The following is a 14450-nucleotide window of genomic DNA, read 5'->3' as shown; positions in this document are numbered from 1 at the left end:
TATTACAAATATAGAATAACTCTAAAATAGAATACCATTAGAATAAATTTCATCTCTATTATAGAATTACTATATTTTAAATAAAAAATAAAGTAAACCATTGAAGATAGTCTTAATCCATAAACCGATTTACGATCGAACTTTGTATTTGCACAACAGTTGTTCAGGCTTAATTAAACATAATACATATAAGATTTATCAAAATATAGTGGTGCAATAACAAAATCTAACAAAAGTTACGTTAATTAAGCTCATAGCTATTAAATATCCTTATACAAAATCATGCGTATTAACATGCTTAATTTTATTTTCGAAAGAAAATGTAGAAGATAAGTGCCTTCTAGCTGATGAATCACATTATAACTTCCATCCAATAATTGTGAAGATCCTAATTATTTTGGGTTGGCTGAATAAAAAACATACATGCCTTTTATGCCATAAAGTGTATAATATGTTTTCCTTATAAAAACAAGATTATAAAATACAAAGAAAGTGGAAAAAGAGTACATGTATATGAACCTTTTCTCATAACAAATATGATCATTACTTAGACATGACTTTTCACAAAGAAGAGCCAAAGGGGTGGTAGTGGAACTGTGAATGATGGATTAAAGAGAAGAGAAAACAGGAAGATAAGGGAATTATTAAGTTTCAAAGAATTTTAAATAATAAATAGTTAGGTTGGTGGATAACTTTTTATATATAAATTGTGGAAAAGAAATTTTTGTTAACGACAACAATGATTATAATACATTTGAAGTTTGTGAATGAGTAGAGTTTCGTTCTCCTGCTTATTGTGACACATTGGCTATACTTCACAACTTTAAAACAAAAGTACAATCCCTTTAGCAAAGTTACCCAAGTAAATATATATATATATATATAGCCACTATATAACTTAACTTTTTTTTATTAATATGAATATAGAAGTTTCATTATTGTGACCGATGCAGATAAATATTTGGAATATATCCAAATATATTATTATTTATTTTTATTATTTGGAGTAAATTTAGATAATTATCTTTTATTTGTATTTTTTCATATTTTAGTGATTTTTCTATTTTAATTAAAATTAAAGTTTTATAGATTTAAAGATTTGTTATAAATATGTATTGAAGCCTAAAATTGTATACATATTTTGATAATTAATAAATTAGATATTGTTTTATACCTTGTGTGATTTGATTAATTTCATCAAGCATTAAATTGGTTTCAAGAAGTTATCGAAAGAAACTTTTGATCGATCCAAAAACATGTCTCTAAGAATCCTAAAGGTTTCTTGATCAGACGTTCAACCTATTTGTCCGCTACATCAACTTAGCGGACAAATAAGTTGAACAGTCGATCAATTAACCTTTATGGTTCTTAGAGACATGTTCTTGGATCGATCGATCAAGAGTTTATTTCGATAGCTTATTGAGATCAATTTCATGCTTGATGAATTTAATCAAATCACACAAGGTATTAGACAACATCTACTTTATTAATTATCAAAGTCTGCATACAATTTTAGCCTTCAATGCCTATTTATGACAAATTCTTAAATCTAGAAAATCTTAATCTTAATTAAAATAGAAATACCACTAAAATAAAAAAAATACAAATAAAAGATAATTAATATAAATTTATTCCAGATAATAAAATAAATAATAAAATATTTAGATATATTCCAAATACTTATCTATATCAATGAGATACCTCATCATTTATATGATCTGAAATATAACATAAATTATAAGAATAAATTGTATTAACCTTTTAACATGGTTGACGAAAAGAATCATTAGATGTGTATAATGTAAACTGAATAAAGTCTCAGAATGTGATCAAATCTTCATTAAATTTTGAAGGCTACACAAAGTCTCTCTTATTGTGATGAGACCTTTTATCGCCTCACGCACCAAAGTCCACATGATGTTGCCTGAAATCAATAGTACCCACGACCACACCACAAAACTATAGTGACAGTCGCAGCAGGAAACTGGAGTGTGTGGTTATTAATGAAAGCATCACTGTCAAAACTTATGAGTCCTATGGTGCAAAGTGAGCTTGTTTTTTTCATCTAATAAGCTTACAAAGTCTACCAAATTTAATTGATCAAATAAATAATCTAAGGTTTCATATCCACATTTTGAATACTCTTGAACAAACTAGTTGCAACCAGAGAGATTCGCAGTTTTCAGTAACTCTCGAGCTTAACTTGTTCCATGTCAAGTCCAGCATCATCATCATCCTCGACATCATCAGGGGGAACAATGAAAGTTGAGACAATAGTTCCACTGTTATAGCCATCAACAAGAAGCTTAGAAATCTTAGACTTCCATTCTGATGTCTCTTTATGGCTCTTCCTGTCATGGAACACTCTGTCACGGTAGTTTAGCATTGTCCCCAGCCCCGTGTTCGCAACCCAACCGTACTTCATCAGTACTTCTGCTTCACCTTCCGTCATATCCTCTCCTACCTTTTTGGCTCAGGATAATAACCCTTATTTAAGAACATATATTGGTTCATATTAACAAGTGATCAAGAGAGAAAAGAGTTTACCAGTAATGGCTTGTTTTCAATAAGTTGATAACGGCCACAGCTCGCTAGTTTCATGGCCAAGACTAACCGTTTGATCTGCCATCCTACTGATGCAGTGTTGCTGAGCTCGAAGAAGTATGTTGCGTAGCCATACTCAGGGCGTTCCATTACTATCCTGTATCCAGCAAAAACAAGTAACATCAATAAGAATAGTTTAGCTGCAAAGATAATGGACAGAAAGAGAGTTAGTTTTTTACCGGTTATGTCTCTCGAAAACGAATATAAAAGATTGGAGATCACGGCACCAACCCCATTCAACAGGCCATTTGCGAAACCGAAGATACCTTGCCTTGAAAACAAAAGGAAACACGCTATGAAGAAAGTGAAATATAGAAAATAAGAAAAGCTGGGAAGACCAGAGTTGTGTACCTGTTCTATGAGGGAGAAGAGACAGGTCAAGCAATAGCTGGTTCTTGAATCTTTTGAGAAACTTAAGTTAAGAAGTTTAGGACCAGTTGCTCGTTTGAAGTAGAGCTGATAGTTTTAAAACAATTTCAAATCTTTTGACACATTGCGGATAAAAGCTATCTTTGTAAAGATAAGTGAATGATTGTTTTACCTGTGAGATGACATCTTCCAGCTCTGAGAAGGTCTCTTCAAGAAGTGAAGAATCATCTGAGAAGGAATCATTCTCCCCATAAAGCCTGAGTTCATCTACTGTCACCCCTTGTTTAATCAGTACCTGTAAAAGACCAGGAGCATCTTCCTCCAGAGCTGTCTCAATTGAGTTCCTGTAACAGGTTATTTCATAACATAAGATCACAAATGAAACAAATAGATGAAAGGATTTAACAGTGTGACTCACGTGGCGGTTTTCTTTCGCTTCGATACCCTCACAGGTTTAACGTATTCATCAGATGTACAGAAGCTAAAACCTGAGGGTGGTGGAGAACTAGGAGGAGCTTCATGATGCCTTGAACCATGAGAAGACCGAAGCTTTAACCGATCAATTAGTTTCATATGGTCTATCTCATCTTCATCCAATTCACTAGCCTCGTCTTTCACAAAGCTAGCAGGACTCGGAGCAGATGTGCAACGAGTCAAGCGAGAGATCAAATTCACAAAATCTATCTCGTCTTCCTCACGTGTTTCCACCTCTCTTTTGACCTGCACTTGCTCTGAGGTAACAGGATCTGGTTCTTCATTGTTATCCATGGAGGAATCATCTAAAGGCTCACATACATCTTGATTCAACTGCATCTCACTCACGTTCAAAGGACGTGGATTCCTTTTGACTCTCTTTACACTATCTCTCTGCTTTTCTGTTACAGCTGCATAACAGGTACTACTTAATGGAGAGTGTTCGTAATCACTATGCAAACTGGCTTCAGGTGACAACTCAAAAGACCTTTTGTTAGCAATAGGAATATCATTCTCTTGAACTCCACTAAGCTGGCTTTCAGATACTGAACCTATGCTAACTTTCTTATAGAGGAAAGAATCAATTTTCTCTAGAAAGCCGCTGAATCGGGCCGCAGAAGATGAAGCTATCCCATTTTTGCATGAATTCTCGGCTTTTATTTTGAAAAGATCGGTTTCATGGCAATCTTTAGTATTATCCTGCACTTGTAATAGTTATCCCTATTAGATCCCACACAAGAATATTACAAAATCTGGAGGAACTCGTCAGTTTGTTACCTCTAAGTTGGGTTCTGGCAACCTTAACACCATCCTGCAACAACAAGTATTGTAACCATTAGACACAAATGATCAAGAGCTTGTGAACATATATAAGTTAAAACAAAATAAAGCACCTTTCTAGTAGCAATTTGCGCCTCTCTTTAAGTGAGAGATGTTCAAGAGCATCATCACTCCCTGTGGTTTCTTCAATTTGTTCAAATCTGTTGTTACGACAAGACACTAGAAGAATGTTGTTCTGTGGTCTTGAGTTTCCAGACTCAATTAGACCCTGACTGCAACCAATGCTAGTAGATTCCGGAGTTTGAGTGTTTACAGATTCTGGAGCATCACAGTTTGGCACTACTGCGCCCTGGAGAAACTACAGAATCAGTTCTCTAAACTTAATAGCAACAATGTAACAAAAGGTTTCTTCATCCAAACTTACCAGCTCATCAAAGCAATCCTCTTCCCTTTTCACTACACTGTCAACATTCGATCTACAATACAGATGAAGACAAAGAAAAAATAAGTAAAAGTAAAAGTAAAGTGAATTGATACAGAGGTAAACGATAGAGAGCACTCACGCAGCGTTAGGCTGCAACAAACTCCGCCGTGTCGTCAAGGGGAGGTGGTCTAACTCATTGAACGTAACTCCGGACTCTACCGGAGAGACGTTGATAGGCTCATGGCACATCTTATGCATCCGTATCAGAGTAACACAGAAGAGACGCACATGGAGAATGAAGAAGCTGATATAATCGAGATTTTTAAAAAAGGATGTTTTTTTTGGTGATTGGGTTAAGACAACAACAGCTTAGAAGTACGGAGATAGATGCAATAGAGAGAAACAGAAGAGGGTTTGTTGATAACGAAGAAACGAATCTCCTTAGGACATTAAAACAGAGGATAATCTCAGATTTGTCGAATCCCTTGAAACGAAGAAGAAAGAATTTTTATTGGTCATGTGAATGAACAACAACAGAGAAAACAGAAACCTAACCTCTATTCAATGAATAACTGAAAGAGAAAGGCTTTACTGATTCGTCAAGCAGTGAGTAATCATGTTTCCGTCGACAGAAACAGAGCCTAGAGAGAGAAGAAGAAGACAAAGATACAGTATTGGGCCTGTAGGCCCATTAAACTAGAAGCTAGGGCTCGTTAAAAGCGATGTTTAAAAACCCTAGAGTTTATAAATAAAAGACTTCGTCTTTAGATCTCGCCGCAAATTGTTCTTCACGAAAGTTCATTCATTCTGTTATCAAAAGATCCGATTTTTTTTTTTATTGTTGAAAGTCCGGAACTTTAGGTTACGAGATTAGCATATAAGGGAACAGATTTGCGTTAAGAGTCTGTGAGCTTTCTCATTCATGTAGCTTTAACAGAGAGATATGTTCCAATGCGAAATCAAACGTCTTTGTAATCTCTGGACATGTAGAATTTGTTTTCCACATGGATTCTATCATTTTCTCGAGATTCAACATCTTCTGTCTCGTGTTTTTAATGTTAAAGTGTCAACCTTTTTAATAAAAAAAATTGTTTTGGTTTGTGTGGCTGCTCTGTGATGATTATCTTGCTTTAACCACACTGAAAAAGATGGGTTTGAGAATGTGTTGTGGCACTTGTTGATTCTGACTAGGGAAAGGTTTGGTTTGATCTCGATGTTTACTTTATGACACCTTGATCTAAGTCGCTTTGAAGGTCTTGTCCTTCGTGGTTTAGGTTGAGGTAGAGAGTAATGTTGAGATCTTATTGATATTTTTTCCTGATTGGAATAGTTTCATGACACGTTTTCAAGCCCTCTCATGTGGACAAACTTTGGCCCTTTGTCTGAGAAGCAGCTTTCCCTTTGGTACTATTTTTTTTTAATTTGTAGTTTCTATGTTTTCGTTTGTTTCTTGTGCTGCTCTATGATGATTCTATTGCTTTAACCACACTGAAAAGAAGGGCTGAGGATTTGTTTTGGTACTTTTTGATTTAAGCTGAAGAGATGCTTCTTGAGTTCTGCATTGCTTGATGACACTTTGATCTAAGATGCTTGAAGGGGATTTTTTTTCCTTCGTGTTTTAGATCAAGGAAGAGAGCAGTGTTGAGCTTTTGTTTGACATTCTCTTTGTTTAAATCTTGAAGAACCTTTAACATCTTCTCAAGTTCTTATATGTGGAAAGCCTTTGGCCCATTATCTGAGAAGCAGCTTTCTTATTTGTTGTTTCTACCATTCGTTTTCTTTGGGTGCTCAATTTTGGTTTTAAACGATTCTGGAATCTCAGCACTAGATTTGCCTGATGACTGATTGGATTTTTAGTTTTGTAAGCATTGCATTGATGCTGTAGAAAAGCTTTGGCCCGTGTACTATTGAACCTCAAATGACTAGATGACGAACATAAAAAGTGGATTATATAAATAAAAAATTGACTGTAAAAAATTACGTGAGTAACAAATGGAAGCAATAAGATCCTTTCATTGTGAAAGGTGAAACACATCGAATATTACTCCGTTTACGCCTAATCCATATTTGCATCAGTCTCTGGTCTTAACATATGACCATCCAATTATATTTTTGCAAATGGCCTAACAGTAAAACTTAGATAACCACAACTTCAACTTCTGCATAACCGTTGTTAAGTCGAACAGTGAAGATAATATCATCTATTCAGAGGCCCATGGCAGATGTTGCTACATCAAGCTACAGATGGGCTGCATCTGTTTTAATCGCTACATAAGCTAACAGATAGGCTGTATCTGTTTGAATTGCTAGACTATTTGCCTTGATCCCTCCAAGCTATACGGCTAGGAAAATGACACATAGTTAAAATGTAGGTTTGAGGACGTTAGTTAAAATTGAATTTTGAGTAGATGATAATCTCAAAATATATTCTCAAGTGCATGTGAAAATAAAACGTTTGTTTTTGTTTAGAAAAGCAATCAATTTTACCAAATCCCCCATGTTAATATCTGTTGATTACGGTGTTAAAACGTTACCTTAAAATAGAGACGAGCTATAGTGTAAACAAAAGAGAGGGTAACTTTTGGAACTATCACTAAGTGTTTTTTTTTTTTGCACCCTTGGATTATATCTTTAATATAGCAATCTCGACGGTTAAATACTTGCCACCTGTAAACCCGAAAGAAGTTTCGGTGCACATCGCTACAGAGGATCCAAGAAACTCAAGTCTCGTGCTTGAAGGATACTGTAGCTTAAACCAAAGCGTTTTTCTTCTCCTCGTTCTGCAGTCATCTTCTCCATCAAAAGCAAAGAGACAACAAAGATGGAGAATCTAACCTTGGTTTCTTGCTCAGCTTCTTCTTCATCTCCCAAGCTCTTAATCGGATGCAACTTCACCTCCTCTCTTAAACCCCCTGTAGGGTTTTCCCGCCGGAGTCCTAAGATTCTCCTCCGTCGCTCCAAAATCTCCGCCTCCTCCGCGCAATCTCACTCTCCATCTGATAGCACTGGAGAAATTGGTTAGCTTTCACTCCCACTCGGATTGAGAATACGAAAGCTTCTCACTTTCTATAATGATTGAAATTCAAATTATAAACCCACCTCTGTGGCCAAAAAAGTTTGTGAATTTGTCTTTTTTTTAATTTGCAATTCAAACTTTTTTTTCCAGTAAAGGCCATGACTTTGTGTAATTATCTATTTTTGCAGTGGTAGTGAAACACAAGACGAAGGCTTTTGCAAGTATATTTTCTTCGAGAAGTGATAAACAGACAGCCTCTGTTGCTTCCCCTAGTGTTGCTGTGCCACCACCGTCATCTTCGTCAACCATGTAATTTTACCCCAATCATTTTCCTGCTTACTTACATGCTTGTTTTTTGGACAGTGAGCTTAGTTTGATTCTACCTTATTTTTGTGTGTGTAGAGGGTCACCACTTTTCTGGATTGGTGTTGGGGTTGGGCTATCAGCTTTGTTCTCATGGGTGCGTTTGATTTTTTCTGTTAATTTTAGTTTCTTTGTTTCTCTCTCTATTCATATTCCTTCTTGCTTTTAGTATCAAAGAATATGTACCTAATTCCTTTCTTTTTTTTTTTGTTGTGTTGTGATTACAGGTAACGTCAAACGCAAAGGTACCCAGTTACTTTGTTTAACTCTCTAATATTTTTCACAACTATGCCTCATGTTTTATTTATATTGTATAGTATCTGAAATAGTATTCATTAGATTGGTTATCTTACCAAAGCTGAACTGGTCGCATCACACGTTCTGAAACTATAGATTTAAGCATGGAAGCATTTGCTTCTCTTTTGTTTTGGCTAGTCACTTTATTCATAGATAGAACTTTTTAGATAACCAACATACCGTTATGGATTTAGTGATGCAACACATGTATTTGCACCTGTAATAGTTTTCATAACTATATTTTTTGCAATATATTTCTCAATACTTTCTCTCAGTATTCTCTTATTGGTTGTTGCTCTCTCTGGACATGTTTTTGTTTTTTGGTTATAGAAATATGCGATGCAAACAGCTATGAAGACAATGATGAACCAGATGAATACGCAAAACAGCCAGTTTAATAATCCTGGATTCCCAACAGGGGCAGGAGCAGGATCAGGATCACCTTTTCCGTTTCCATTTCCTCCTCAAACAAGCCCTACTTCCTCTCCGTTTCAATCTCAGTCCCAGTCTTCAGGGGCTACTGTTGATGTGACAGCTACAAAAGTAGATAGGCCTCCTGTGTCTAAGCCACAAACTACACCTACACCTCCTACAAAGAATATAGAAGTGGATAAGCCAAGTGTTGTTTTAGAGGAAAACAAAGCGAAGAAAGAAGAAAAGAACTACGGTAGATTCTTACCTCCTCTTGTGACCTTAAATTTCGAGCTTCTTGCTTTATTGTTTTCTAAGTTTCTAATTTGGAAGTTTCTTTAACTGTATCGTGATACAGCCTTTGAAGACGTTTCCCCTGAGGAAACCACAAAGGAAAGTCCATTTAGCAACTATGCAGAAGTCTCTGAAGCTAGTGCCCCCAAAGAAACTCGCTTATTTGACGATGTAAGTTTCTTTTTTCTTTTTCTTATGTATCTGCACAGCACACCGAGCGATGATGCAAAAAAACTGACCTGATTTGGCTAATCTGGGATGTTATTGTGTTATCCCATTTGATCTTTTGGTTAAGGTTCTGCAAAATGGAGCTGCTCCTGCCAATGGTGCCACTGCTTCAGAGGTTTTTCAATCTTTAGGTGAGTTAAAAGAATATCAGTTTTCATCACTTGCCTAGCTTGTATTCTGCATATCTCATCTTTCATGATTTTTTCTCTCCTCTGGATTATTTCGGTTTCCTTAGTTTTTAAATTGAACCCTTTGCCTATCTGTTGTTTATACAGGCGCTGGGAAAGGAGGGGCTGGTTTGTCAGTAGAAGCTTTAGAGAAAATGATGGAAGATCCAACAGTTCAGAAGATGGTTTACCCGTAACTCATCTTCCCTATCCTCCTTTGTTTAAAAATGCTTCTCTTAAGTTTATTTTCAAAACTGTTTGCTTAACATTTGGTAACATTGTGTTGTATGAATACAGACATTTGCCTGAGGAGATGAGGAACCCCGAAACTTTCAAATGTGAGTGTTTAAAGCATCCTGTTATTACTGTCCTTGTTCTCAGCATTGCTTCTGAAGGCTAAACTGTTGGAAACTTTGTAGGGATGCTTAAGAATCCTCAATACCGTCAACAGCTACAGGACATGCTGTAAGTTCCATTTTACAAGTTTATTCCTCTCCGTTGCTTTTGAGAATCTCTAAAACTAGAATTTGCTTTTTGTTTGTTTGACATGGATTTAGGAATAACATGAGTGGGAGTGGTGAATGGGACAAGAGAATGACGGAGACCTTAAAGAATTTTGACCTGAATAGTCCTGAAGTGAAGCAACAATTCGGTAACCAAATCATCCCACCTATCAATTGCTACAAAGTGTTATACTATTCTATGGTTGTGGCATAGGTTTAAAACACTGATGAATTTGAAACGATGTTTTCAGATCAAATAGGACTGACTCCAGAAGAAGTCATCTCTAAGATTATGGAGAATCCTGATGTTGCAATGGCATTCCAGAATCCTAGAGTCCAAGCAGCATTAATGGAAGTACGTTTTCTTTCTTCACTAAATATATACTTTGACATGATTTCTAAATCAATTCGATTGTTGTTGTTGTTGCAGTGCTCAGAGAACCCGATGAACATCATGAAGTACCAAAACGACAAAGAGGTAAAACACTCGATCGTATTTAAGTTGTGCATTGAAAACATGTCAAGGCAATGACATTTGTAAGAATTTTACGGTTGCAGGTAATGGATGTGTTCAACAAGATATCGCAGCTCTTCCCAGGAATGACGGGTTGAAAAGGCTCGCTGATCACCTCTTTTGGTTTTATGACTTCTATCTTATTGGATCAGAGGTTCATGTCTTTCTTTAGCTTTGTAGGAGTGAGAAGGAAAAAAAAAACATGTTTTGTTTTGTTAACAAAATTGGTTCAGTTTTGCTCAGATCAGAGAAGATCAATTGTTGTATAACCGTATTTTATCCATCTACATCTCTATATATCGAATAACGGGTTTGTACCTTGTACCTTTGTAAACGCAACCGCGAATTTGAATCGTGTAACACCTTTTTTTGGTGGATTTTGGTTTTGAGAAAGCTTAGCAGCCTCGAAAGAAGCTATGAACAAAGGTTATAGATAGAAACAGTTGTCGTGGCTCTCGAGGCAAACAAGAAGCGAGATGATGATGATGATAGTGCACAGGACTATAAATGTGGTCCTAGTTGAACAGATGTAGAAGCTTGATAGTGACATGAGTTGCTGTTTTGTAATTTTACGAGACCTTTTTTTAGTATCATGTGATTAAGGTAGCGAGAAACTTAAAAAAAAAAAAAGGCTATGAAATTGCTGCTGCTTCTTCTTCTTGTACTTATGGTCTTGAATCCACATGCAAACTCGGGATCCATTGTCAAGTACCTTCCTGGTTTTGAAGGTCCTCTTCCTTTTGAGCTTGAAACCGGGTTTGTTTCTTTTATTTCTTTTTCATGTAATCTTCATATGTTTGAAATAAAAATCATATATTAGATCAATTGTTTGTGGCATCAAAGGTATATCGGTGTGGGTAAAGAAGAGCAACTGCAATTATTTTATTACTTCATTAAATCTGAGAGGAATCCAAAAGAAGATCCTCTTCTTCTCTGGTTAACTGGAGGACCTGGTTGCTCTGCTGTCTCCGCTCTTCTGTTTGAGAATGGTAACGAAAACATTATTTCGTTTTTATTTAACACATCATGCATGAGGACTTGGTTGCTCTTCTAATGAGGCTTAAACCCATGTAAATAACATCCAGGCATGCATTTCTTTTTTATTTTAACACTCTCATATGCTTAACCATATATACATTTTATTTTCTAATGAAGAAACTTTTCGCTAATATAATAGGGCCTGTTAAATTCAGAGTTGAGGGTTACAATGGAGGTACTCCCACTTTGCTTTCTACTACATATTCGTGGACAAAGGTATGGCTTGTCGTTTTTCAATATTCTTGATTATATACAATCTTTATATATAAAAAGTATTGGATCATTGTTTATTTGGTTGATAGATTGGATTACTGTTTCTTAGATTGCAAGCATAATATACTTGGACCAGCCTGTTGGTACTGGCTTCTCCTACTCAAAAACTCAACTTCTTGATACGCCAAGTGACTCAGGAGAAGCTAAGCGGATCCACGAGTTTCTTCTCAAGGTGAACAAAAAACAACACTTAAGTGTCTTTTGAAGCATTTATCGTAATCTATATATAGACACATTTAAAGTGTTTACTCTTTCGTAACACAGTGGCTAGATAAGCATATAGAGTTTATCTCTAATCCCTTTTATGTCACTGGAAATTCTTATGCTGGTAAGGTTATTCCGGCCACTGTTCAAGAAATCTCCAAAGGTCCAAAGTTAATCTCAAATCTTTCTGATTCAATTTAATTATTTTTATTTTCCATTTTATTACATACTCTTGATGACGATGGTGCAGGAAATGACCTTGGATTCAAACCTCAAATAAATCTCCAGGTTCTATTTGTATTTGAGTGCTTCTTATATATATCTAAATACAAATTGTGAGGGAAATTTGCGATGGAAAACATATACTACAAACCCTTACTAAAAAAACCTATATTATAAATTTTTCAGTCGAGCGTTAACATTCAAGTTACAATGCTCTCTTCTCTAAAAAATAGGGTTATGTGATTGGAAACCCGACGACAGATCAGGAGTTTGATTATAACCATCGTGTTCCATTTGCTCATGGAATGGCTCTAATCTCTGACGAACTCTACGAAGTATAACTTTGAACATGTTTAACTCTAATATTATGTTACACGTTGTTTTTACAAACCATAATGAAGAAAACATAATGGTCAGTTCGAAAACTAATCTTTTTCCTTCTTTTTTGGCAGTCATTGAAGAAAACTTGTAACGGGAACTATGAAAAGGTGGATCCTGGTAACATAGAATGCTTGCAATTCGTTGAAGAATACCACGAGGTATAGAATTAATTCTCCTTAATTAGCAATAAAAATAAAAATAATAAGCCGTATATAGTATCGCATATAGTATTAGAGAACATAGATTCAGATGAAATTAATCGTATTCAATCGCGTTCCACTTTAAAAATCGGATATTTACATGTTATATACTCTACTCTAAACGTAACTAAACCATTAATCTAAAATACATGTACAATTGAAACCAACTCTATAACCAACTATTCAAATATCAACAGTTAACATATAGAGTATATTAGTATTACTAGAAAGTAGAAACATATATAAATTAATATTATGATATTCTCAGTATTTCATTTTCCTGAGGCACCGGACTCAATGATGATCACATTTAACTATTCGAACATTTTGTTGTTATTTGCAGTGCATTGCTGGCATATACTTGGGACATGTACTAGCACCAATATGCGCGGTTGCAGCTCCGGGACTTTTCTGGCCAAAGCATGTCCTAAAAAGAGACCTGAGAGAAACTCTCCCTACAAATTTTTCGGTTTCGTTTCCCAACTGCATTGTAAACAATCCATCTCCTTGTTCTTTGTATGTGCTTTTTCATCGTATAATTTAGATGGATGATGAACAAATGAATCACTAATCTTGTAGGCTTACTCAGAGTTGCAAGCTTCCATGTGGGCTAATGACGAGAGCGTGCAGAAAGCACTTCATGTAGCAAAGGTAATTGCATCATCATATTCTTCATTCATTATATTCATTAACATCTTATTAATGACAATGCTGTAATGCTAAACAAACAAATATCAAACACTATAAGGTTTATTATCTATATATGTTATGGATTGTAGGGAAGTATAGGAAAGTGGATACGTTGTTCTTCTGAGGATAAGCCTTATAATAAAGACATTAAAAGCAGTGTACCATACCATCTGAATAACAGTATCAAAGGCTACCCATCCCTCATTTTCAGGTCGGATTTAAAACTATTGCTTCTCCATATTTTTTAAGAAATTTCTTTTTTTCAATACAAAATCAAGATAGTTTATACAGAATTATGATGAGGTTTGTTTTCATTTTGGTGACTAGCGGTGATCACGACATGACAATTCCTTTCACTGCGACACAAACGTGGATAAGATCTCTTAACTATTCAATCATTGACAAGTGGAGACCATGGATGATACACAATCAAGTGACTGGATACACTAAGACGTATGCCAATAAAATGACATTTGCTACCGTCAAAGTAAGTCTTCACTTTTACATTGAACACAAATTGTTGCAACGTATGAACAAGATATCAATGAAGGTTAATTGATTATATATTTTACAGGGAGGTGGGCACACGTCTAAATTTAAACCAGAAGAAAGCTTTATCATGTTTCAGAGGTGGATAAGTGGTCAACCTTTATAAAATTCCTTCTTAGCATTATTATGTCATGTTATAAATGTCATTGGTGTTATAACATCTTGCTATTTAGTACTGTCGAGTTTAAAATTTTCAATGCAGTTCAGATTTGGGTTAAATCTCATTATGATATACCTATATTAAATTTTCAAAACCCAAAGTAAACAGTATAGTTTTCAAGTGACTGTGACCTGATTTCCAGGACAAATTATAATACTACATTGAAAAAATAATTTATCTCGTCAATTTATCTTGTGTGGACTAGGTAAATTGACAAAATAAATGATTTTTTTCAATGGCTCTGAGTTTTGAACATTAGAAAATTTAGGTTTCGCGAAAGAGAAGATGA

At 35.3% G+C, this 14450-nt stretch overlaps 3 protein-coding genes across 5 annotated transcripts; 2 read left to right on the top strand and 1 right to left on the bottom strand.

Annotated features, from left to right (window-relative positions):
• Window positions 1-1978: 1978 nt before the first annotated feature.
• Window positions 1979-7125, bottom strand: LOC103846316. Its single transcript, XM_009123223.3, has 10 exons — window positions 4791-7125; window positions 4652-4703; window positions 4341-4576; window positions 4225-4258; window positions 3392-4146; window positions 3146-3317; window positions 2956-3060; window positions 2784-2875; window positions 2548-2701; window positions 1979-2464 (listed from the first exon to the last, which is right to left on the bottom strand). The coding sequence occupies exons 1-10, from the start codon at window positions 4907-4909 to the stop codon at window positions 2183-2185; spliced, it is 2001 nt and encodes a 666-aa protein (XP_009121471.1). The 5' UTR covers window positions 4910-7125; the 3' UTR covers window positions 1979-2182.
• Window positions 7126-7358: 233 nt separating this feature from the next.
• Window positions 7359-10764, top strand: LOC103846314 (protein TIC 40, chloroplastic). 2 transcript variants are annotated; one of them, XM_009123220.3, is made up of 14 exons: window positions 7473-7668; window positions 7856-7976; window positions 8070-8127; window positions 8258-8275; window positions 8658-8994; window positions 9097-9203; window positions 9328-9391; window positions 9536-9620; window positions 9725-9765; window positions 9847-9892; window positions 9985-10079; window positions 10182-10285; window positions 10361-10408; window positions 10489-10764. In XM_009123220.3, the coding sequence occupies exons 1-14, from the start codon at window positions 7473-7475 to the stop codon at window positions 10540-10542; spliced, it is 1374 nt and encodes a 457-aa protein (XP_009121468.1). In that variant the 3' UTR covers window positions 10543-10764. The 2 variants fall into 2 exon arrangements, with proteins under 2 accessions (XP_033138576.1, XP_009121468.1); XM_033282685.1 differs by having other exon boundaries at window positions 7359-7668; window positions 10182-10408.
• Window positions 10765-11046: 282 nt separating this feature from the next.
• On the top strand, window positions 11047-14233 carry LOC103846315 (serine carboxypeptidase-like 7). 2 transcript variants are annotated; one of them, XM_033282686.1, is made up of 13 exons: window positions 11047-11200; window positions 11288-11433; window positions 11622-11698; window positions 11805-11927; window positions 12089-12122; window positions 12210-12247; window positions 12415-12516; window positions 12634-12720; window positions 13106-13252; window positions 13342-13413; window positions 13542-13663; window positions 13780-13939; window positions 14027-14233. In XM_033282686.1, exons 1-13 carry the CDS (start codon window positions 11079-11081, stop codon window positions 14105-14107), a joined length of 1311 nt encoding a protein of 436 aa, XP_033138577.1. In that variant the 5' UTR covers window positions 11047-11078; the 3' UTR covers window positions 14108-14233. The 2 variants fall into 2 exon arrangements, with proteins under 2 accessions (XP_033138577.1, XP_009121469.1); XM_009123221.3 differs by having other exon boundaries at window positions 12020-12122.
• The last annotated feature ends 217 nt before the right edge of the window (window positions 14234-14450 follow it).

Source organism: Brassica rapa, chromosome A10, assembly GCF_000309985.2.
Source record: "Brassica rapa cultivar Chiifu-401-42 chromosome A10, CAAS_Brap_v3.01, whole genome shotgun sequence".
Taxonomy (NCBI): domain Eukaryota; kingdom Viridiplantae; phylum Streptophyta; class Magnoliopsida; order Brassicales; family Brassicaceae; genus Brassica; species Brassica rapa.
This window is presented reverse-complemented; position numbering and strand designations above follow the sequence as displayed.

What these genes read in the sequence shown, in the direction of transcription:
- LOC103846316 (XM_009123223.3), bottom strand. Translation starts at nt 4,909, where the DNA reads ATGCATAAGATGTGCCATGAGCCTATCAACGTCTCTCCGGTAGAGTCC. An exon ending in AGGATTGCTTTGATGAGCTG is followed by an intron (nt 4,577 to 4,651) that starts GTAAGTTTGGAT and finishes TAGTTTCTCCAG; the next exon opens with GGCGCAGTAGTGCCAAACTG. An exon ending in AAGCGAAAGAAAACCGCCAC is followed by an intron (nt 3,318 to 3,391) that starts GTGAGTCACACT and finishes AACCTGTTACAG; the next exon opens with GAACTCAATTGAGACAGCTC.
- LOC103846315 (XM_009123221.3), top strand. Translation starts at nt 11,079, where the DNA reads ATGAAATTGCTGCTGCTTCTTCTTCTTGTACTTATGGTCTTGAATCCA. An exon ending in TGTTCAAGAAATCTCCAAAG is followed by an intron (nt 12,123 to 12,209) that starts GTCCAAAGTTAA and finishes ACGATGGTGCAG; the next exon opens with GAAATGACCTTGGATTCAAA. An exon ending in AAGCACTTCATGTAGCAAAG is followed by an intron (nt 13,414 to 13,541) that starts GTAATTGCATCA and finishes TATGGATTGTAG; the next exon opens with GGAAGTATAGGAAAGTGGAT.
- LOC103846314 (XM_033282685.1), top strand. Translation starts at nt 7,473, where the DNA reads ATGGAGAATCTAACCTTGGTTTCTTGCTCAGCTTCTTCTTCATCTCCC. An exon ending in CCGTCATCTTCGTCAACCAT is followed by an intron (nt 7,977 to 8,069) that starts GTAATTTTACCC and finishes TTGTGTGTGTAG; the next exon opens with AGGGTCACCACTTTTCTGGA. An exon ending in AGAGGTTTTTCAATCTTTAG is followed by an intron (nt 9,392 to 9,535) that starts GTGAGTTAAAAG and finishes TTGTTTATACAG; the next exon opens with GCGCTGGGAAAGGAGGGGCT.